The 25,299-nt window shown below is 41.2% G+C and overlaps 1 protein-coding gene across 1 annotated transcript; it reads right to left on the bottom strand.

Moving 5' to 3' along the window:
- Nucleotides 1-39: 39 nt before the first annotated feature.
- LOC309711453 (RNA polymerase II elongation factor ELL) lies at nucleotides 40-25,299 on the bottom strand. The gene is given in 13 exon segments (XM_082541794.1): nucleotides 40-3,235; nucleotides 3,530-3,574; nucleotides 3,691-3,862; nucleotides 4,241-4,304; nucleotides 4,777-5,233; nucleotides 6,025-6,139; nucleotides 7,518-7,642; nucleotides 8,603-8,844; nucleotides 10,795-10,949; nucleotides 12,692-12,819; nucleotides 22,195-22,242; nucleotides 25,033-25,182; nucleotides 25,184-25,299. Coding segments are annotated over 13 exon segments (1,830 nt in total). The 5' UTR covers nucleotides 25,202-25,299; the 3' UTR covers nucleotides 40-3,124.

Raw genomic sequence — 25,299 nt, 5'->3', positions numbered from 1 at the left:
TGGAGCAATACTGCCCTCTTGAGGAAGTATGACGCACTGTTGAATTGAAAAGACCTTTATTTTTCAATTTCACCGAGACAATACACATTTTTCTTGAAAGCTTTTCTCAAGAGGATGACATGATAACGCATCCACAATCAAAAATTGCAAAAATATATCCTGTTTCCCTTTCATCGTACTTGGGTTTTGCTGTGTAAAGAATGAACAAACTATGCAGAGATGAATTCAATAAAAGAACAAACACAACATAATAAATACATTTGCTCTCCTAGCTAGATCAAATGCAGTGATTTCTAAAAGAAGAAGAAGAAGACGAAAAAAGGGTCATTTCACATTTTATCATGGCTTTTTTTTTTTTTTACCAATACCAAATAATATGTGGAAGTGGGTTGCCAGGTTGGAATCAAAACCAAAACATAAAAGTCCAGGCTGTTCTTTCAAATGCACATGTGAGCAAATATCAAGCAGCTTCTATAATTTTGGAAAAATCCAGCTTGTCCTAACTGGAATAGTTACGCATTTCAAAAGGCATCTGAGATTAACTTTATCAAAAAAAAGATGAAAAAAGCACTTTGAAAGTGGCACAGTGTTAAACTACAAATTTATAAATACTGCAGCCCCAAGTGTCCTTTTTCCAGAATACCGATGATGGTTATATGTAGAATCACTCTGCTCTTTGAATGAAAGGCACCTTTAGTAGTTAGCTACTGTGACAGTACAAAAAACAGACAGCACTTGAAAAGCACCTTAAAAAAAATCAAAGGTGTGGTTTGCCAAAAACACATTTAAATAAATGGAACATTTATCTTCATGATACTGTGATTTTGCCCAGGAAGTTTCACCTCTTTTACGGTTTATTTGATCATTGTAAAAGGTTCTTATTTGTAAGTGTGAAGCCCTTCATTTAATAGAAATAGTTAAATTGCGACTTTAAACTCTCGTGATCTAGCTGGTGCTCCATCCTGCCAACAGTAGAAACATTTTAGTACCTTTCTTGTGCCAAATACAAATAAACTGTTTTGTATTTTTAAGAGCCTCTTGTGTTTTATTACCACTGAAGCATCTGCTGCTTTTTTCTAGTACCAGCACAAATGCTACGGGTGTTTATCGCGTATTTGCTTGGTTGCTCAAACCAGTAAATCTTAAAGAGATCTGGTCCTGAGAAGATAACCAACCAGGCACATTAACTAAATGATCCCTTTTCTGTGTACTGGGGCTTAAGGAATCTAGTTCTGGTAATACTGAATGTTCAAAGCTGGTGCTTCCTGGGCTTACAATTTTCCCCTTCCCCAATCATCAGTGCAGATAAATGTATCTTTCTTGGAAACTTTCATATGTGCCGAGACAGAGGAAATGTTACTAGTCTAAAATCCTTCAAATATATCAGAGTACTGAATGAATTAAAAAGAAACAAAAAAGTGATGATTGCAAAATAGCAAAAAGACCCCACCGTCTATTTGCACTGACAGAATCAAGAGGACCTTGGTTTTGCAATGATTTCTGCAAATATTCCTCCTGATAGTGGTGCTTGCTAGGACTGGACGTGATTATCTGACAGATAACGAAACGACAAATGAAGCTAAAAATACAAAAACAACACAGATAAGACAACTGCTGCACAACACCTATCCAGTAACTGAGCTATCCTTCAAACTAAAAAGACATTTACAGAAACAGTCTGAGCTGGTTAAGCAGAGACAATTTCAGAACTGGGGTACCAGGATTGTGGAAATGTCAGACATAATGTACATGTCAAGGCAAATATTGGCTTCATTCTATCATTTTTAGCCACCTTTAAGACAACTGTTGTTAGTATAGCTACACTGATGCAAATGTCCAGAGAATACTGAAATCTGATCTGCTTATTTGCACTTTAGGCTAATTCGGGTGAAATAAAATGGCAGGTGGTGGTTAAATGAAAACATCTAAAAGTCTCGCCAGCAGCCACTAGAGGTCAGTCTGCTCCTTACACGCAGCCGAACCAGAGTGGTTTGAACTTAGTGAGCGACCTACAGTGCCATACTCCCTGTGGGGCTAACAATTACACAGTAAAATTTATAAAGGCTTTGCTGTCGCATTCAGCAGAATAATATCAAAATGTAACACCCACTCAAGTAAATTATGCTCTCACCCCATTTTTTTTTAAAATAACCAAGGTGTAAACACAGCATGCTCATGTATGTCAGTAAACCTGTCACAAAATAAATTGGGAGAGATTTCTGAATCAATAGTTGTTTTTTTCCTCACTAGACACTAAAAGGCAGTTCTTGGTACTGTAGGCTACATGTGGGTGAAAGTGACAGAAACTGTGCACAAGCACTTTCTCGAAAAACCAACGTTATAGCACTGCGAGGAGTCGTTTTGTGGCATTTCAACATTTCTCAGAAATGAAACAGTACGCTAGCAGAAAGCTACAGGACAAAATCCATCATTGAAAAAGCCTAAAGAAGCAGATTTTAAAGAGAAATCGACTTTTCAGGGTCTCAATCCTGCAGAAAAGGTGTCTTGTGTTGTTGTTGTCTCGTCGTAATGAAATATAAATTAATTAGTAAATTATGATCTAGTCTAAAGAGAGAAACTGTTCATGGCACGGTCCTATCGCTGTCAATATGGGATCTGATCATTGACTGATCAATCATCATTTGACTTTCTATCAGCAAAAAGCGCATAAATTTCTCTATTTTTAAATATAAAGACTTTAGTAGCATTTGTTTCCCCTCTAGGACTGATTGTACCATCACTTTTAATACTTAAAAATCAACACTTTTTTTAAGGTTTTTTTTTAGTTCAGATGGGATAAAGGAGAATTTTTAGGCTGGAATGATCACACCCATTGGCTTTCACCGTGTCACGTTTTACAGCAGAAAGAATCCAGCGGCAATCACAGCTGTAAACCAGATGGTGTCGAAGGGTAACATCGGATCATGAGTCCGTGGTCTCGGCCCGCTTTTTGGGAAAAAAAAGAAAAAGAATAAAAGAACCTCGCTCCTCGATTACATCAAGACCAAGGAGTAAAGTGAATAGTGTCTCAGCGGCTTCAGGACCCATCCGGGCAGTCTTTGGGTCCGTTAGGAGTCTTTTGGTCCAGTCGTATTACACCCTGCCGAAGGGCCGAGGCCGATCACTACGAGAGTCCCTGCGCTCTGTCGTATTCTGTGATCAGGCCTTTGATATGCGACAGTTTCTTATGGAGGTACTCGCATCGCTTTTTCTCTTCCCGATACCCAGGAAACTTCTGAAAGAAAGAGGAAGAGAGTCCAGTTAGATGTTGTTGGCTTCAACCTGATTTTATGAGAAGATGCTTATCTTTGCTTATCTCTGATTATCAGTAGATAAAGAATTTTTAAAAAGAGCCATCGATGCATATCAGCAATAAAAAAAAGGAATGGTTTGATATGAAGATAACGTGGCTAACATATCTTAGATGATGTCTTGAGATAACTCTTTTAAAACCAGAATATGTTTTTGTGGTTCTTGCACACCACTGAATAAAAGTGTTTAGATAAAAAAAAACAGCAATAAGTCTTACTTTTTTGTACTTGCGATACTTCTGTAGTATTTGTTCCTCCATAAGCTGAAAAAGCAAATATAAGAAAAGGTGTTAGTGTGCCATATGATCTGATCTGTTTTCTATTGCGGTGATTTACAAGAAACGGAGCAGCTAGAGTAGCCTCCAAAACCGGACAGTACCTTGTACTCTTGTGTTCCTGGAGAGAGAGTGTTGATCTTTGAGCCCAACTGAACAAACATCTCTGTTATAGCCCCAATCCGGTCATGAAGAGCTCTGTATTCATCGTACTCGGCGCAGAAGTCCTCATTATACTTCTGACGCTGCTCCAGCGCAGTTATGATGCTGTATTTTCTAAAGAAAAGGAAAGAAAGAGAGGAAAACATTGACATTTTTTTTTAAAAGCCAAGAAGCAGAGCCATCGTTTCCTGTGTTTCCAGTAGGTGGCACTGCACATTGGCAGATTTCAAGGCCCGAAATGTAACTGATTACAGCCTAATATGTTGACCAGATGCACGAATAAAAAGCTTTTTTTTAAAGTAATTGTCAGGGAAGCTTTGTGGCATGTTATTTAGATGTGCATTTTTTCACTATATATAAATATTTTGAAGCTGAACTTCAACAGTCAGCCAGACTCTGAAACCTAAACACCTCAGTGAGAGATGAATCTCTTCTAAATCTGGTAATATGACATAAATAACAAAGCCGGACACAGAACATATTCAATCTTACGTTAAATAATCAGGCAGATCCTCTGCTGTGCCACAGCTAACAGGTGTTTTCTCTCCCTCATGGCCTGTAGATAGGAAAAACACACACATCGAAAAAAGGTTAAAGCGCACTGCCAATGCAAATGTGATAATGTGGCCATCATATCAAGGCTGACGGACTCATTTATCTCTGTGTCTGATAAGATTTCCGAGCCGAGGCAAGCGGTGACGCCAGCAGCCCCGAGTAGGAGGCAACCGCTGCCTGCTGACTCGCTCGACCGTAGGTCACACAGCTGTTCCACAGTCAATCATCAACAGGCTAAAGACAGGGTGACAGTGTGCGAGTTTTAACCGCTCATCTAAAATCATTAAAATTGAGAAAAATATATCGATTTCTCCTTGTGGTCTTCCAGAAACAACATATATAAAATATAGAAATTCTAACAGCTGAAGGGTTTCGTGGCCTGCACAAATAAGACTATAATGATTGGTGGCTGAACAATAGGAAACGCGGAGGGTGACAATAACATGACATTTTATAGTTTTATTGCTCTTTACCTTGGAGATTTTCTTGATTCTGCTTCAGGTCTGGGCTAGTTTCTATCCAGTCTGCTTTCAGGCGTTCTCTTTCTTTGTCTTTGTGTTTTTTGGATCTTTTCTTTTTATGTTGGCTGTTGGTGAACTGCTGGTCATTGCACATGGAGGTTTCAGTGTGCGGAGGCTTGGCGGTGGGTGCAGTCGGAGCTGCTTCAGTCCTCTCCGCTTTGGGAACCGTGGATGACCCGCTGAGTTTGTGTGGCGAGTACAGACCGTTTGGGCTCACCTGAAGATGATTGTTGGTTTTGTCAAACTCTGTTTTAATGTGTCCGCTAGAGTTTCCATGACTAGAGGAGCTACGAGCCCCATTGGTGCCAAAGTCAGCATGGGAGGGCGACTGCAGAGGCTGGCACTTGTCTAATAGCCTTTGTCTTTTGGGGGTTTGAATGTTGGATGGGTCCAAAGCTGATGGGCGTTTCTGGGGGAAAAGAAAACACAAGTTTGCAAAGTATGATCAGAAATATTCTTCTTACTTTATGGTTGCTGTTTTTTGAATTCATTTTAATTCAAAGATTGGCCCATTTCAAATGCCTTTACATCAATAAAAAGCTACAGCAAGCAGCACTTTTGCAAAAATTCCACAATATGTGACGATTACAGTCAGGCTCTGGCTCAAAGGGAACAAAATCATCTTAATAGCATAAATTCACACATTAAATTTGTTTAATTTTAGATTCACTGTGGATGGGTTGAAGGCTGCTTATGTGAGAAACATGTTGTTTGATGTTTTCTCTGCCGAGACTAGTTACTTGGTGGAGTCTGGTTGTTAACAATTGCTCCTTGCCAGGAAACAATCTGGCACATAAACATGTTAATCTACCCAGATCCAGCTACATGTGCTAAAGGGAGAAGTTCGCTGTCAAGGTCTTGAAGGAGAAAGGAGCTTTCAGCTGCAGTTTGGTTAAGTTTAAGTAAACAAAACTGCAAAGTTAAAGAAGAAACAACAGCATGAACAACTTTTTAAAGAACACAAAAGAAGAGCATAAAACCTTGAAGGCTAACTTTTCCCTTATTTAACATAGAGGATACAAGACTGGTGTCAATTTTTCCATATGCCCAGAGCGATATGGAAATATGCATTTCCCTAAATGTCAAACAATATCCATGTTTACATGGTGTACTGTCAATCTGCATAAGAGGAAATTCCCTGTCTATTCTTAGTCTAATAAGACAGAAGCAACAGGGGGGGGAAAAATTACGTTGAATTACCACAGAGAGAGTTTTGGCAGGACTGAGCTGTGAAGGAGAATCCCCGGGGGTTTTGTGGAATGAATGGTTGGACTGGGGACTCTTCAGCTGGCTGCTGTGGAGTGGCTGAAGCTTCCTGAGGAAAGATTGAGAACACAGCACCTTCAGTTGGACAGCAGCTTCAAGGTAAATTGCCTGTGAAGCTAAACAGGAAGAGCCAGTATATAAGTCACAACGTTTTCTTTGGCAGATTCCTGAGCAAGCACATGAGAAATTATCATTTACTTTGATGTGGAGATGACAGCCTTTTCAGAGAAGCTCTAATCATCAACCTTACAAAACTGCATTTTTCTCCCTCCTCGTTTTGCTTTTTGCACGTTTCTGTGGCACAGTTCGTGTCTTCGGTGATGAAATCCACAAGGGGGCAACCACAAAGACAAAACACAGGCCGGTGTAAGAACAATAGCAGCTGATTTAACCTCTGTAAGGGTAAACACTATTTTCTGGTAATCTGCTTCCTACAGCTCCTTCCTCAAACAGATGCCACTGCATAAAGTCACTTCCCCCAGTGGTTTCAAACCTCTTCATTAATGCGCAGTGCAGTTCAGAACAGATTAACATCAAGAGGTACATGAGAGTAGTAAGAAAGCCTTCACAGCAAGGACCTTCCCCAATGCACGGATAAACTACAAGGAAGAAGCGTACAGTTTGCACAGTTTACAGTATGTGCACAGCGTCACAGCTTTATCACACTTGGCGAATCATTCGATGACTACAATTGTAAGACTTTTACACTCAGTGGGGGTGGTGAAAAAAACAAGGGAGATTGTGCAATCAGACAACAGCACTTCTTCCAAAATTCTCATGAAGCACATGGCCTGCATGTTGGCTGGCAGGCTGAGGAAATGCACGAGGGGTGGAAGCTCACCATCAACAGCTCAGCCTTGCAACTCTGAGCGCTCCATGCTAATGCCATTTGGCAACACGGCGCAGGGAATATTTTTCTGCGCTTTGATGTGTCCATTAAGCGATTCATCAGTGCGGAGAAGTAGCTCATTTAGTAGCTCCTCTTTCAAAATGATCACAGCAGACTTCTACATCAATCCATTGGCCTTTCGGTGTTAACGCCAGCACTGTCACAAAGCATCTATCGCTTTCTTCTAGCCTTATCTGCCTACGAGAAGTCTCTGAAAATCTAAAAAAGAACTTGGGGTAATGGACATATGCTTCATTTTATGCTGCCAGTCAGACACTTATATTCGTGTGATAATGGACTAAACCCAGCAGGCGGTTAGTTTAGGATAATCTCCTTCCAGCGCCCCAGTTTTTGTATAAAAAAAGGAATAATATATTAATTTGTGAGATGCCAGTGGGTGGATATTTTATCTTTACGCTGAGCTGAGCTGGTTGTTTACCCTGTTTCAAGTCTTAAGCTAACCAGTTGTTGGTTTTCTAAAACATTTTGCTTTTTAAAGTCTCTCAATGGAAAAAATACCTGAAAACTTAATTCTCACCTGATCAAAAGTCGGTGGATGAGCTGCTTCTCCTCTTCTAGATATCCAGGCCATTCTCTCTGGACGTGTCTGTAGAGCTCATCCTTCAGAGAGTAGCTGTGGTCTTTAGGGCTCAGTTTAGCAACCTGAAAACCCCCAAAGATTTCAGTCAATCCACAGGAAAAAAGAGATTGAGTATAAAAATAAAATAGATCCAGCTGCGTTTGGCTTTATGTGTAAGTAAAAACAAAAACTACCTGTGTCTGATAAACAGTTTAACCCTAATCCCGCTGATACAAATCTGCCCAAACCAACCACTTTCAATTTTGAAAGTAGTCAGATCCCAGCTGGAGACAACACGCCCCCCCCTTCCTGTCAAAACACAATCTTCTCGTCCAGAGATAATTAAAGCAGAGCCCTAATTACAGCTACCAGCGGCGGCACAGTCTCGATGATTGCAGTGGGACACTCAAACATTGTGAGCACAGGAAATATGCCTGAAAGAAACTAAACTGACGTCACTTTCTTTTTTTTTTCAAGCACAGTTTTTAGCTGCATAACACTAAGCTAGTTATAGCGGGTGTATAAATAGTAGTTTACTAGTAAATTGCATGTTGGGCTTTTAGATAAGATAAGATAAGATAGAACTTTATTAATCCCTCGGGTGGGTTCATCTGGGAAATTCGACTTCCAAAAAAAGCACAGCAACGACCAAAGTTACAGTTACAGAATTGTTATATATATATATATACACACACACACACATATATAAATACAGAGACAAATATAAATAAAATATACAAAGGGGATAAATAGAATAAATAGGAATAAAAAATAAAAATACAAGTGAATTGCACATTTCAAGTATTGAGTCTATTGCACTGTTGACTATTTACAAAAAGTATTGCACAAGGTATTGTACAGTGAGGTGAAGAGGCACTACAGCTTAGTTGTTTTATTTATGTTTGCATGGTCAGTCTTTAACCTGATAGGAAAAAAAGCAGCCTGGTTTGTATTCACCTGAATTTTTTTTTTACTTGTTGCATTTGAGGAAATTTCTCATTAGTGGGCAAGGTGTTTACATAGCATTTTACCAGATATCTCACCTCTTCCAGTACTGAGGTCAGGTCAGCCTTGTCCTTTGGAGTTGCCCGCTCCCTATCCAGCCACAGCAGCAGCTCGGGTTTCCTGTAGGGCTTTAAGGCCAACAGATGAATGATGCGATCCCTCAAAGGCCGGTGTGCCACAGGGCTGGGAACCAGGCTCCTCTTGTTGTTGGGGGAGTGCTTGTTGTTGCTATCTGAGCTTGACACCAGACCTTGTTTCCGCTGGACCTTCACACACTTGCCTAAAGTCAAAACAAAGCAGCTTACTTTGATTAGAGATAGGAAATTAAAAGGTTATCGGTGTAATAATCTCAGGCTGATGAAAGGCAATACAGTCGCTACCCTGTACAAAACTTACAGATTATAACTGATCTGATAACAGGATTCACAGTATCCTGTAATAGCGCAGCCAACATGTTGGGGCTAATCCAGTCCTCAGGCCAGATATTCAAATACAACCTGGTTTTGAAAGACCAACCTGCGAGGGAGTAAGTGTCGCCAGTCCCCTTAAGTGTAACGCAAACGAAGCACATGCACGACTTGCAACGCTCTCATCCTAATCGGGAAAAAAAGTTTTAACGTGTAAATAATTTAAACACTGCGCTCTCTGCACATATGCAGAGGCAGTGTTCTTTAGAGTGGAAAACAGTGAGTGGGTTAGATAACACGCTTAGCTGCCGTGTAAACAGGAGAGCGTTTAAACTAAAGCAACTAACAGAGAGAACCTTTCTCAGTTGGACCGAGGCAGGCAGTGCTTATGGATATCTACAGACTGTAATCTCATTATAGCTGTAACACATGCTTTGAGGTTGCTGTAGGTCAAACACTAACAGTGCTTTCACGGGGACAGTGTGGCAGACTGTGCTGTATGTACAGATGATGCTTTACAGCACAGTGATAATGTGAAAACTGCTAATATTTACACTCTAACAGTAATTTGCAGTTTTGGCAGTATACAGTATTTCATGCTTCTTGCACAAGCTTGTTCCAACAATTTACCCATGTCGTGTCAATTTTAGGCAAATATCCACCCTGCTCTGAAACAACCTGTAGTGCAACTTTCCAGCAAGCAGCGACTAGAGCCACTGTTTCACAGCAATAAATTAAAGCAGCGCTTCGGGGAAGTTTTAAGATTCTCAAGGAAGCTTTGCTGACTTTCCATTGTGACCTACTAGAGTTTACACGCTTTGCAGTAGTGCGGGTGTATTTCCGCACAATTACCAAACAGCCTGAGATGGAATTGTATGCAGGAAATGGCTCAATTTATTTTTCTTTTAAGACTTTTTTAAGCTTCCAAGCACCAAAATGTGTGTACTACTGAACATAACCAAAGATTAAATCATACAATACAGTCCAAATTATGTACATTTTTCTATTGTAGCCTGCATTTAGGAGTTGATGTATAGACTCTTTTTTTTCCCTGTACAGTGTAACATTACTGTACCATAAAAAGACAGCAAGTTACCGCAAAATAATTGTGCAGTCTCAACTGCATGCAGTGCATACTGCGATCCATTTCTTTCCCTCTCTGCAGGAGTGTCCAGGAGACGGTACATGAAAAGACATGTTTAACTGAAACTGGATATTCTGTAACTGCACCAGGATGTCTCCAGTGGTTTTTGACATTTATTATCTGAATACACACGTAAAAGCCTCAAATCATAACCTAAGCTAACGCTGGGCTTGAATGCCACCAGGCCTCAGTCAGGAGTCAGGCACAGATCACTACAGGTTGTGTGTGTAAATATCTATTTAGGTGTTTTTAGGAAATTTATAAAATGACTAACGTTTCAATTTGTGTAATTACATTTTAGACAACTTCACCAGCATGAGACCTGTTAGCGCATACTTTGTGCAAACTCAATCACATTAATGATGCTGGCAGGGAAACTGGCAAAGTGCCTGAGCAATTTTGTCAGAATGAAAGCAAGAAGAAGAAAAAGGTTCTGCTTTCACATGAGTAACTGCAACACGGCACTTTGATCAATTATGTGATAACTTTATTATGTGATAGCACCATATGGTAATTATCAGAAGGATTAAATATTAAAAGGTGGTGGTTTCAAGGCTTTTCGGGAACATAAAAAAATTCCAGTTATCTGTCCTTGATTCCTAAATGCCTGAAGGCTGCTGTGTAAAATGAAGTTGGAAGACACAAGAAAATATCGACGCACGTATTGTAAGAAACGTACTTGGGCCTGGCTTGATCTCAATTGCTGACCGGCTCCAGATGTCCTTCTCCACCTGAGACATGCGCTCTCGGGTCGTCTGATAAGAGTCGTCTGTGGCGCAGACTGTGATCTTGTCCTGAATGCTCCCCTGGCCCTCCAGGTGATCCCTGCCCTCCCTGTGTAAAGAGGGAGGGAGAATTAGGAATTCTAACTGTCACCCAGCATTTTTTTCAGACACCATTAGGTGCTGGAAAATACCAAAATAAGACCAATATTTTCCATTTTTTAAAACTTTTTTATGTTTCCTAAAATGTGATAAATTCTAGACTACTGTGCAAAAAACCTGATTTCAATTACCTACCTTTGTTTACTTTCTACAGTTTTAACTTGAACACATGTCTGTTATTTGAATTACAGTGTTTTAGTAACGATAAAAATACCTAAACACTTACTTGTAGCACATTTGTAAATGATCAACTCCTCTAGGATTACAAGAAATCATCAATTGCAATCTACAGAGTAATATCACCACTAGCTAAAGACGGAAAAGTTGCCAGCATCAATGAATGAGGCATCAATGAGGGAGGCACACACAGACGAGATGTTTGTTTATTTGTGGTTTATCCATCACAAGCTGTTCGATAAACTACATTTTTTGGAGATATGTTTCTTGGAGATATTTGAGAGAGTGCACGCGGTGAAGCTGAGTCAACAAACAGCAGTCATTGTGCGGCTGTTTTTGTGCACGGCCTGTGCTTTGGCCGGGTTTTCCCGCGCTGCATCACATATAAACACCATTCCTTAGTCAGATAAAGAGACAGTGAATCATTGCTTTTGTATATTTAGTGATGTATATCTTTCTCTTGTGTCTGTTTCACCGTGCACATCCTGCTATCCCTGGGGCAGGGATAGCTCAGTAGGTAGAGTGGTGGCCCCATGATCGGAAGGTCGGGGGTTCGATTCCCCTGAACAGCTACCCTGAGGTACCCCTGAGCAAGGTACCGTCCCTACACACTGCTCCCCGGGCGCCCAGTGGCTGCCCACTGCTTCACTGAGTGAATGGGTTAAATGCAGAGAGGGATTTTCCCCACGGGGACCAATAAAGTACACCTTCTTCTTCTTCTTCTTTACCCTCGCGGAGCGTGGCAGACAAATAAAGATAACATTAAACTTGCTATGCCACCTTGAGTGCAATTAAAGCTTCCCAGCAAGTATTCAAAATAACATAACAAAAGGACAAAGAGACAGATAACCCCATCGCTGGCTCACCAACTTGTTTGACTACAATAAAGTCGCAAATACTATTGCAAACAAACATACTGCCAACCCTTTGTTCCCTTATGCTCTCTCTATTGAAACTGTATGGATCTATCCACGCACCAATGTTTACATCTGACATTTGGTAAGACATAAAAACATAGAGCTGATATCTTTGATTAAATTCCATGTGTCATTCATTTGTCACTTATATCCCATCCATTCATTTTAGCAAAACATCAAATGAACAACTGAAAGGAAAAAAATCCTGTCATTGTTCCTCCATGACTCTGTGCCAAATCTGGTCCGGTTACCAAGTTAAATTCTTTATAACAAATATTATGAAGGCTTAATGACTGTATTTCTAACAAGCTGCTCTAATGTAACCTTTTAACAAACCCTTTAACCCGGCAAAGCATAAACACTACTTCTCTGTTTTCAGTTACGTGTGGTCACACCTTTGAGGTCATGGTGGCACGACAGCCTCTGGGTATTTTTGTAGTTGAATAGAGCCTGACGGTGATTCTCTGCCTGTTGTGGTACTATTACCAAAGAGAGAGGCCACTGTTTGGCCTGGTCCTGCGGTCTCACTCTGGTACCAAATTTACTACAAATTCCATTCGTGGTCGACTCTGGAAAGAGTTATGTGTGTGTTCCTTACCCTGAGACATACTGATGAATGCAGTCGAAGCTGGACTGAGGCTTGTCTTTGCTGTCACTGGATAGGTAAAATGAGAAGACTCTGAATCCATCTGGAGACTCGGGGGTCGGTGCGGGGATCTTTACGTACTATCCGAGACAAAAGAAACAAAAACCATGAGTTTTAAAAAACATTGATTTACAGAGTAAAGAAATGCTTATGATCAAACGTTTAAAAGCCGGTCCTTGGTAATCATTAACAGTTCGACAGTGTTCTCTGACATGCTTGAGTGTGTGTGTGTGTTTGCGTGTGCTAGCATTGCTAATTTAAGAGCCGTGTTATGCAACGACCATGTTTTATCTCCCCCAGATATAGCCTCAACTCATTCAGTGTTATCTCAAAAACACTACCCAAAGTAAAGCAGCCAAACTTACAAACTTTGGGGTTTATTTTCCTGATCTCAGTGACACCTAAATAATCTTTTGTTTGCGGCCCATAACAAGAGGCCTCCCAGGTCACGTATGATGACCTTTAAGTAGTCACAAGAAGAGCCTGTTCGCGAGGCACAACATAACAAAAGCACAGTGGACAACCTTTTCACTCCGGCGATAACCTCTTCTGTCACAGACTGTCCACGGCTCTGTTCCAACAAAACAAGCCAGCAGGTTGAAGTCTATTACTTTTAGAAGCCTGTTACATAAAATGACCTGAAAACCCACTTCCACTGAAAGGATAGTTCAACTTAGAAAGTCATTAACCAACAGGTAATATGTCCTTTAAAGCACACTGGGTAGTGGCTCTCTGCTACACTGCCTGCAGCTGTGTTTCAGCCTGAAAATGGGCAGTTTGGCACTTTTGTTGATAGACTGTCCTAGATTCAGATGAAGCCCGTGATTATTGCCCATGCTTTGCAAACACGAGTACGTGTTCACTGATGAGTAGGACTAAATGTTGTTGTTTTTTTTGCCTCTTCAATGGCAGATCCAGTAAAACTCCTCAGGCCAAAGCATGCAGTAGTTTCTTTAAGCACAAGTCTCAAGAAAAAACAAATGTCAGTCAGATGGACTTCTTTAGTTACCGTTCATGATTGATTGATGATGAGCTGACTGAGCTGAGAGCGCTGTCCCCCTGGCAGATGTGGCTGGCAGGACTATAGCTGTCACAAATGCCCAGTCATGCAGCAAAGCCATAAGCACTTTTTTTGCAGCAGGGAGCCAATGAACAGCTCTTCTCCTCCACACCCCTCCTCCTTTTCTAAAAACCCAAGGCATGCCATTCACCCCACCCCCCATCTGCCCCCAGCTTTCCCTCATGCGCACCCATGTCAACACAAAACGCAAAGCAACACACAAGGCCGGGGACAGTTGAGACTCACAGCTGACCATTAATTTTGACCTATTTATGTCTGACCGTTAACATGAAGAGGTAAAGCAGAGCCCTGCATATGTCGGCTTTGCTTCCCCCCCCCCCCCCCCCCCTTTAACAGTAATTAGAAATGATCAGCCAGAAAAGCATCAAAGTGAGCAGGCATAAGAGGCGAGGCACGTCCTCGGGACCAAAGAGTAAAGTAGTGGCTGCCACGACCAAAATTATAAGTCAACAAAAGTCGCAAATTTGTTTTTAAAATCAGGGTACGGCTAAACAAAGGCTTTGGGATAAAGTGAGGTTGCACTTGCACATTTAGCATTGCAATACTGCCACCACGTCCCCTTTTTCAGTCACTATGAGCCCCTCCAGCCATGCATTAGATCTGCCTGTCACCCCCATCGGTGCCACCTTGCACACTTCACATTCTAATTCTAATCAATGTCACTTAGGTCAGACTGTTTAGAGGTCGCCCCCCATTTCATTCACAGCTTCCTTTTCAAGCTTCATAACCATATGTCTTTTAACCCATTAGTTCCCACTTCCTGACTTCTCGAGGAGAGCCTTTCTACGTAGCCGCAGGATAACAAACTTTAAAGCGCCAGACGACTATAAAGCCTGAACAATAACCATAGCTCAGTTTATTTAAATATCACAAATTTACAACAAACATCAACCTAATTGTAAGGTTTGTATTGTAAGGTAAAGCTCATACAACATTAGAGACAGAAACAGCAACCCAATAATCCCCTATGACCAAGCACATAGTGACACAGATGTTTTATACTGTGCTTACTTGCTTTCTTAAATTATCAACTAAGAAGACCGGTGACACTCATACCTTAGAATATATATGAAGCTACAGCTACACCAAGTAGCTTGCCTACGTTAGCAATAAAGCTCAGAAAAGAAAAGAGAGATAATGTATCTATAGCTAATCAGCAGTAATTGTGGAACTATCACATGACCCACGGTCTCATAATTCCAAGAAAAGCTATCAACCTATATCAGACAGGAAACAGTTAATCATGAGAAAAGGTTAGCTGGTATCAGTTAACTTGTAGAGGCTTGATGACACTTCCTCTTTGCTTTGAGAAAGTAGGAGATCTGAAGAATATCACTGAGTATGCAAGATTAATGCAAGCTTGAATATCAATTTATTTGTTTATTTGTTTATTCAAGCAGAGCATTTGGAAAAATATTACAATTTTTCATTTAACATTTTAAGTCCAACAGCTTTTTGTAGCTAGTGAGTGATATCATGGATATTTTCAATGTGGAATATGTCCAACTAAATAATTGTCTTGCACTTCTGTGAATAAAAAACAGAAACCAAGAACTACAATTTTAGTGCAGAAATTCAACCACCCTTTTATTTTAACCCTTTTTTTTTTACATTTCGGAAAATAAGGTTTGCGAGGCCGCGACAGATCATGATGAAGCGCTCAGTAAGGGTAAGTCGCACTGAACCTAAAAATGCGAGTCATTTACTTGAAGAATTTAGGAGTCACTGTCTGTTATTTTGTAGACACATCTGCAGGCACTTGTCCTTTACAGCTAATCACGTATCTGCGTCTTTGGTGCCTCCTGAGTTTGAACAAGTCTCAGAAGGAAAGTGCACAAACATATGCCTAATATTATTTCTTTAACTGCTCAAAAATGACTAGAACAACACTGCTGCTACTTTCTTACCAAAATTGATTGTTTGAACAATAAGTTTTTTGTATGTTATCTTGTAAAAGCTTAGAGCACTAAATAACATTTTTCTCTGACTTGTTACCTGGTTAAATTGCTACTTTTTTGCTTTATACCAACAGCAACTAGTAGTGCTGAAGTATCAGCAAATACAGGTTTATCTGTTTATAATTTTAAATGCTGCAGAATACACTAATTATCACAGTCAAGTGGACTTTTGATGTGGTAACTCAAGGATAGAACTTGCACCAACAGGTCTGTTATCCCAAGGCTGCTGTCAGTCACGTAGTAGGTGTAGATTTACATAGAGACGCTGAGTCATACACATATGGAGCTTTGGCCTGATCCCCTGAGGCCGCCAGTGTGTGTGTGTGTGTGTGTGTGTGTTGTCTTTTTGTCTTTTTTAGGCAGAGGAACCTTCACACCCTGACGGGTCACACGGAAGGAGAGAGGTCAAATATTTGACTGTTTCGGTGGAATGTCAACAGAGAGGCTATTATCAGTCAGAGCTCAACGCTCAACGCTGAACAAACAAAAATACAAACAAAAAGAAAACAAACTATCCAATCAAAAAAAAGAGTGTAATTGGAAATTAATTATAGAAGATCCACACACAGCTTTTATATGCAGCTACTAACTCAGAGATAAATGAGTAGCTAACATCAAAGAAAAACGCAGCTCCATTACCCAGAGGTCACTGAAACAATATTTACTTCTTCGTGTGCTTGCTGCTAATGACTTTTCATTTTAGTTCAGTACTAGTGACAAACTATCTCTAAACATTTTATTCTAGGGGGTTTAGTTGTGTTAGGAAAATATGTCAATTGAATTATTAAAAATGCGCTGTTGAACGCCATTTGAATATTTTCTGACTTCTGTCTTGATTCCTGCTGTAAAAAGTTCATAATTATGGAGATAACTATTAATTCAGGGTTACTTGTCCGGTTCAGAACGTGGCAAAGAATTCATTAAATTGCTTATGTGCTACAGTATTCCAATTATGATTGTCGAGTCCTTTAATCTGACGATTAATTAATCAGAGAAAAGCTTAATCGGGTATTACTATGATCAGAGCGTGCTATTAACACGTGTCAGTTTAATATATTTGAGCAGCTTAATATTAAGAAGCACACAGCGGTGAGAGCTGTGTGCAGCACTGCTTCTCATTATTATGGCGAGAGTAAAAGTTTAGCTGGAGGACAGTTACAGTTCGAGCAACAAAAAGGCGAGCCATAGCACCTTGTCAGTGCGGCCCCCCCATCGAGCGCACGGGCTAGTACAATAACTGCCTCTGTGGCTGTAGCCCAGACACATCTGCTACTCCAGGCCCTGTGTGCGGAGATGTCAAATACTTTCAAGCTGTTTTAAGGTGTGAACTGGACTGGAACAGAAAACCTTGGCAGGGGTCTCAGCAGTTGAACAAGGACAAAGGGCACCGATGGTGATGTCCTTGTAAAACTTCATCTGTAACTCCTCGAGCATGTTTAAACTGCTCATCTTTGATGAGGTTAAACAGAGTTCTTAACCCTGTCTTTGTGTGACAAGAGCGAGGGGGGGAAAGGGATCATTAATGAGATCTACGTTTGCCCACCTCTGTGCTACGCGCAAGCCAAACATCTGCAGAAAAAGATGAGAGGATAGTTTTTCCTCTCTTTCTTTCTTTTCTTTGCTCTGCAGACGAATGCGAGGAGGCCAAGGTTCCCAGCTCTGGTATTTGGCATGGTGGCACTGAGCAGGCGCCTGGATATGTGATTTACTCTGAAGCCTCTGCCTCCTGCCCCTGTCTGTACTGACACTAGTAACCATTGTCTTCTCATCTGAGCCTACTCAGCCATAGCTGCTCTGTGAGCTGCCCATCTTTTGTTCTAGCTTCTTCCCCCACAAAGCTGAGTGCAAGGGCCTGTCGGGCCGCCTGGATTATTCATGAACAGCAGGGACGTGTGGCTGTGTGTGTTGTTGGGTGGTAAAGGGAGGGATTGGGGGTTTGGGTGTGTGCGTGGAAGGGATGGGGGTGGCGTTGACTCCCAGTAGAGCCAGTGCATGAAGGATGGCCCTAAATAGTCTTCCTTTAGGAATGTGTATCTCAGTAGAAGAGGGGGATGGATCCTGACTGGAATTAGTGTACTGGTTACGTTTCTTTTTTTTTTTAAATACAGTTTAATATATGAATGTAACTTAAGATTGACAGTAATAATAAAACAAAGGAGAGGAATTTGTTATTAACAATCATTTGTTACAGTGTGAGCAACATATCCACTGTGACAGTTATTAAAATCAAAATTACATACCCTCAAAGATTCATTTAGACCTCTTACAGTGTGAACTGAGCTTTCAGTGAGGGTGGATGGATGTGGCGGTGATGCTTGAGGATCTATTCATCGAGGGGGGTTGGTAGATACAGGAAAAGCAAAAGAAGCGGGGGTGGGGACTGACGGGAGTTGTTGTGGGGATATGGGGATGGGCAACTGTCGAGCAACCCCCAAGGTACTGCCTGTTATGCCAAGCAGAATCAGTCTTTTTCCAAGAAGCTGAAGCTAATCTGTCATCCTCAACAAACGCTCCCTATCTCAGCACCCCTGACACCCCCACCCCTTCTTTTAGGTGCCTTCCTCTTCACACACAGAGGGATGGAGACGACACTTAATAGCCTTCAAATGTAGAAGAGCTAGGCTGCTGTTTTCTCTCAACACAATATGTAAACTTCCCAAATAAATAAATAAAATCTACTATACACATGCAGATTGTGTTATTCTGCAAATGTGTTCCCCTTATAATCCAACAATCCACTGCAATCACTCTGCTTACACTCCCATTACTGGACTGGTAATCCTATAACAATTCCCTGCCTTGAAAATGAGGTAAAACGAGCAAATAAACATTAAATATCTCCAAAACTTTCAAAAGAGATGAGCTGCAAGGCTGTCATTTTGCAAGAACTGGAATTATCACTATACAGGTTCATACTTCTGACTTAAGCCACTTTAAGAACCTTGATTCTGGTGGCATGCAGCATGACCTACAGCGCAAATCATCCCGGAAAACAGTCACATAATCTGATGAATTTCTTTGTGGAACCACGTCTCAGTTTCTGGTGCCTTGCAGATATTTTTGTTAATAATTTATGGTTGAAGGCTTTACTTGTTCACTTTGGGGATATGGAGCATAATTTAACAACAAATAAAATCTAAATCTGCAAATCTGTTTCAGTGGAGTCATGCGTTATTTCTGAGTTTCCTAACAAGGCACTTGCCTCTTTGGAACGTAAATGAACTGCATAAAGACGCAACACGAATGCAAAACTATTTGTGTTTCTAATCCTGAAAATTCTGTTTGACTCACTTGCACGTTGCCACCTTATTGCCTGTCCAGCTTGAGCCACTGATTCATCTTTTCATCACTCTTGTAAGCTTAAAACACCGGTGTTCTTCAAAAGAAGCCAAAGAATACAGTAATGACAGAGAAGCTAACTAAAAAAAAGTCCTCTTTAACCCTAGGATCTCATGGGGCTTGTTCTAAAATATACTGTATGATCTAAAAATCCCAACTGCATCTGCAAAAACACAGTGGGCCTCAAACGGACAGAGAACAGAGGGACTTTTGCTTCGCTTAACACATCTGGATGAATAGAGCGGCGTGTGCCCTTTCAGAAACACGTGGGACAACTCTCCCTCTCACTGCTTTGCCACTGGGAGAGGACAGCTCTCAACCACATTCCTGTTATTGTTATTCTAATTAGGTCCCAGAAAAAAAGGGGGGAGCGAAAAGAAAAAAAGGATGTGTGGTGTGCATGCACACATACACTCTCCCACAGTGGAAGAGCTTATTTGCAGTATGAACGCGAGGCGAGGCAAAGTGGTGCGGTGACAGGGGAATAGAGTCAGAGCAGCCATGTGTGAGATAGAGGCCCTGATGGTCTTGCAAGGATTCAGCCAAGGCATGGGGTGAAATGGCACAATAATCAAGGGGACAGGCGGGAGGGAGGAAGCTAGCTCTGCCTTCACACGCAGTCGTCGTGAGGATATCTTAAGAGCGCCTCTGCATTCCCTCTCATCCAGCGCCACTGTCTGTACGTGACAGCTGTGCACATGAAAACAGAGCCATAAACAAAAACAATTACTCTGGCAACTCCAGTTGACCGTTTATGCACTGCAAAGGTAATAAAACCGACGTCACAGCTGACACGGCACATCGCACACGCGTTTAAACGAAATGGCAACAACAGACGTATTAGACTCATCAAGCCTTTTTTCAGTGCTGCGGTATAACATCGAACAACTCTACACTACAGCTTTGCAGGATAATAACTGAGATTTCTTATAAATGTATGAAAACATGAAGGTGCGCGCATTTAATTAACAAGCAGCTAACCTTTACCTATCAGTAGACTTTAGCATGTATTAAATAAAACAAAGGCCAGGTTCTTTTCTTACTAAATGGATATACGTCATGCCAACAAGCAGGCAGCATTGCCAGTAGCACAGGAAAATAAGCACTGGGATGTGAAATTCCAGACCATGGGAACCCAGACCAGCTCCGAATATATTCCTTAATCCTAGTGATGACTTTTAAGGAATCCAGAATGTTTCTTTTCAAACTCTCTTCTACAATGTTCTTATTGATTCATCAAAATATGCTGTTTTTCCTTTTTTTTTTTTTTAACGTTTTCCACTCACTGCTCCCAAAGTATTGTCATTGATCAAACTCACTCACTTTCCTTTCCTCCAACAACATGCAGTTTTAAATCTGTTTGTCCAAATTAAACAAGTAAAAGCAGGGGTTAGCTAGATTCTCCTGTTTTTTTATAGTAATTTGTGTTTCATAGTTGCCTTGAACACCAGATTCAGAGTCCTGTTGTGTCTTTCATTGCATGATTACAAGCTTGGCAGACAATTTACAATAGTAGGGCAGAATGCCGCAGGGACAGAGGGAAAAGCAGCCGAAAACCTCAGCGTGCTATTTCTTGATAGGAACCCTGGCCCCTGATACCACGCAGCCCTGGACTGACGCCAGGACGGTGATTTGGAGAATTCTTCTGGTTTCTGCGGCCCTGGAAGTGCCCTTTTTACAGGAAACGTGACATGAGCCAGCAAGGACAAACATCAGAAAGAAGGCAGTCGTGGCTTTTGTGATCAAGCTCTACAGTTGGCAGCTGTCAGCAGACGCATGACCTCTTGGACCTCATGTTGCTTTTGGGGAAAAGGATGTGATCCAGCTAACAGTTAGCAAGTGGAAAGATAAGGGGAACGTCTACATCTGTGATGGTGAAACCCTCCAACCGACACAGATACTGGATGTCCTCTTGGTCTGTTATGTGCCAGACTGCCATGTTAACCAGCATCCTCCCCCCACTAACGGCTTAATATGGCCTCCCCCACCACCAATGGCTGCCGCTACCTCATTAATGCCCAATCGTCCAGCTCTGGGACTATTGTCGGAGGGGGAGGGAGCCCATGCTTGAATTCCGCAAAGCAATTTGAATATGTAATGTGCCAGCCAAGATATAATCACCAAATCCTATTCAGTGATTAAAGCACACTTAAATTGCACTCACTTAACATTGCTACACAGAAAGATGCAATAAGCTGGTTAATCTGCTGCTGGCTTTACAGATGTTCCTTTACATGTTTACATTCATCATTTGCACTTTGAACATATTTTGCACATTTTCTTGGGTAAAAATTCCTCCACTTGTTTACCACCCCTGCTTGTCAGATCTTTCATGTCTGCGCAGAGACAACAGGCGTAGAGACATGGGGGGCTCCCTGGGGTTTGCCAACTCCCCTTCCTCCTCCCCCCTCCAAAAACAAAGCCTCCCCAGTTACAAGCCTGACCCAGTAACCTGGCTAGCAGCCTCGGGGTGTAGCACACCCTGTCTTAGGGCCCATGTGAGCACACAGGGCTAGCATTTGTGTACAGAGCAAAGTCACTTTCGTCAATGCAATCGGCTCTTATGGGGATTAGAACAGCTCCTTTTAGACAGGGCTGATTGTGTGGTAAATGTGTAGAGGCCTAGCAGGCAGAGCTCGGGAGGGTGTAATACTGGCCGGGCTAATCTAGCCGGACACAGGCATCTTTCTATACAGTCACTTCACAGGAATGGCCTCTTACTTTCAGCACCAAGCCATGATATGTATCTGATTTCTGTACATATACGTTTAGAGAAAGAAACAGTTGACACAACTTATTGTGACTTGGAAAATGACTGACACCTTTCCCTCAAACTAGGTGCACTGACTGCTGTTATTTTCTTCATAAAACAATTCAAGGTAGCAAAACCCATCGACCTATGACAATAAAGTCATCCAAACATTTGGAAAATCACCACCTCTTCAACGATGTGTTCTTAAGAATCATATAAGACATCTTCCAGAGGAACTGTCATAAGCGTGCTCCACAACAAATCAGAAGTAATTAGAGCGTTCAGGTTCTCAGACATCAGCGGGAGAGTATGCAAAACATCTTACCCCTTGGCTCCCCTTGAAGCAAATCGCTGGCTGATTTGATAGTGATGCCTGAGGAGAGAGAGAGAAAAGGAGACACTGGTCAGTGATTGAATCAACAGCTCATGCATTATGAGTAAAGAAATACCGCCATTGTTTCTAGATAACTGCCGCTTGGATTAGGGAACTTAAAACACTAAAATGTTGCCATCACTCCCAGCTGCTCAGATGCTTCTTGCTTTAATCAGAGGAGAGTAATGTGAGCGTTAATCGTTCCATATCCTTCAAAAAACTGTGCTCATGTCAGTCGGCTGGCCGAGCGCGTTTGTGCGCGGGTGTGCGTTTCGGCTGATTTCCCCTCTAAATGAATAAAAGGCTAAAAAGCAGATCCCAGAGGAAAGACAAAGTACGCTCTGAAACCAATTATATGTCTTTGAAAAAAAAAGCACTTTTACAAGCCTGCACTGTGCTGGAAATACTGTACTGGTCTCCAAGACCACAGTGAAACCTGGCTTAAGCTCCTGAACACAATATTGTTTCTCTCCCAGCTAAATGATAAAGAAATATTTGAAAAATCCCTTTAAAAATGAAGCCTGCTTTTGAGTCGACACGACTCCCAGTAAATAGCTGGAGACTGTTATCCACGAAACACAGCTTTGCCTGTGATTGACAGGGCTCGTAATTTATTATTAACAGCTTTGAGAAATGTCTTCGCTATTGAGTATTGTTGTAATTTTCTTCATAATCCATTAGCTTTTAATATTGAATGGAATAATAAATATTAAAGCACATAACACAGCCGTAAGGCTAAATCTAACTTGTTAAAGGTCCAGATTTGATCATTTACTCACTAAAAGAGTCGCTGTTTGACAGAATTGAAATAATTGGTTAATTGAAGTGCTTTTATAACACGTAACTAGTGGTTTTACAAATGTAAACAGACTGTTTATTTATTAATTAGCAAGATTTCTTTGAGGGGGTTGCCAGGTCGAGGAAAAGCCCTCTGACTGATGTTTATTGTTCTACCGCAGTGGCATTTAAATCACATTTATTAACAACTGCAAACATGACGGCTTATTGGAAAACGAAGACTAATGGGTGTTTAGTGACGGCTCGTCACATTTAAATAAAACTAAAGGAATTTATTACAACTTGGGAAAACATAAAGTTGTTACTGATTTGTAACTTGAAGTATTAGTAAAAATGTTATTGACCTTTAGTAAAACCACTGTTGTTTGCTAAAATGGCACCTATTACAAAGAGCTGCAGATTAATTCATCAACATAAAATAAGCAATTGTTCTTATTTTTGAGCAGAAAGCAGCAGTGGTTTTCCTTGTTTCCTTAAATACCTGCTGGTTTTTGGTTAATTATGATTTTACAATAATGTTATAACAGTTGTGACAAACTGTTATAACATTATAAAATGGTTTAGTGCATTAGATCTTCAGCTACAGACCTTATTTGATAAGCTTTTGTAGTTTCCTTAATAAAATCATTCTCTAGCTTGTGCTTTATAAAAACACATGTATGAAAAGCATAAATAAATCATAACTAGTAACAGAAACTCTCAGGTTGCAGCTCCTTGGGACAACATCTTTCACAGCTCGGTGGGAGACCAGCAGTCTAAAACCGTATTTACTATGGGTGGTCTCTGACTTGGAAAACTTTTGCAGTAACCTCTCCTGCCTGCCTGCCTGCCTGCTGTGGCCTGGGAGAAGCTGTCAGGTCTATGAGCTCTGGAGTTTACTCTGCTTCACAGACCAATGAGCTCCGGAGATGGGCAGGCGTCCAAGCGTGTAAAGGCCAAAAAACAATACACAAGAGCACAGCAACAACTTGCAAAACCGTGCCACGCCGACCCAATGCGTACTACACAGCTGATCCACCGAGTCCCAAATCCAGAGTTAGTTTTGGGCTGTTGTCTTTTATGGTCCGTGACCGGAAATAGACTTGTTTTGATGGTTAAACAGGAAACAAACAAACAAGAAATATATTTAAGCAAATATGACTTCAGTCATAACTGGGACTAACTGTCTTATCGAGCATTGCTCTGGGAAAGACAATTTAGACAGACTAAATTATCCCGGTCTAATCTAATGGACCATAAAAACAATAAAGCAGTCTCCAGATTCGGAGCAGTCGAATAATTTGCTTGATAGCTTGTTCATTAATTTATTCATCAGAGCGGAATAGACAGGGGGAGAAAAAAGCCTTTTAAAGAACATTTAATGATCGGCAGGGACAGTAAGTAGTGCGCATTTGGAAACGCAAAGCAGAACTTATGATACCAACAGAGGACGGTAGTAGTCCCCAACCACATTTTGTTTATAGGAAATCGCCTGCGTTTTCCCATAATCTAAATGTACATATATTTTTAGATCTAGTGTACTGACACACGAAAACAAAACAGCGAAAACAAGCCCAGGGGATAACCACAAACCTTTGTCATAAAAGAAATCTAATACCTTTTGGTTTTCAAGCAGATTACGATTTGATAACTTCTCATTTTCTGTTCAAAACAAAACAAATTTCTCGGATTACAGGAAAATTCAGTCACCAGAGTGAAATGATTTGCTTGTTATAATCACAATAAATCATGCTCAGCCTGCCTTTTACTGTAACACAGCCAGAAGAAAGTAACGCAGTACACAATTATCTACCAAAACGCTTTTGTCGACAGCATTTGAACCGTCTGTAATCGGGATAAGTGGGCAAACTTCACAGTTTTCTCCCTAAAATAAGGAACTGTCTTATTTTCATGCAGGTCCCGGAGTTGGGAGGCGATTCAAAAACAAGAAAATATAGAGAGGAAAAAAGACACACAAACTCCAAAGTTGGTGAACCTGATAAATTGTCTTACCTTCAAGTTCTGGTAGGCTTCGAGGGTCCGGATGGCGGTGTCAGTGAGCTTGACGTGGTACAGAGTTTGATTCGGGGTGTTTTTGTTGATTTTAGCACAGGAGAGCCCATACCGATGCTCCTGTCTCAGCGCTGCCATTTCTACAACTGAGAGCTGCTGCTGGCGACATTCTGCCTGAAACGTCACCGAGGAGACGACCGTCTGTGGGCGGAGCTAACACACACTTACAGGAGCACGCACGCACGCACGTACACACGCGTACTTTCG

This window comes from Aulonocara stuartgranti, assembly GCF_965226115.1.
Source record: "Aulonocara stuartgranti genome assembly, chromosome: 7".
Classification (NCBI taxonomy): Eukaryota; Metazoa; Chordata; class Actinopteri; order Cichliformes; family Cichlidae; genus Aulonocara; species Aulonocara stuartgranti.
This window is presented reverse-complemented; position numbering and strand designations above follow the sequence as displayed.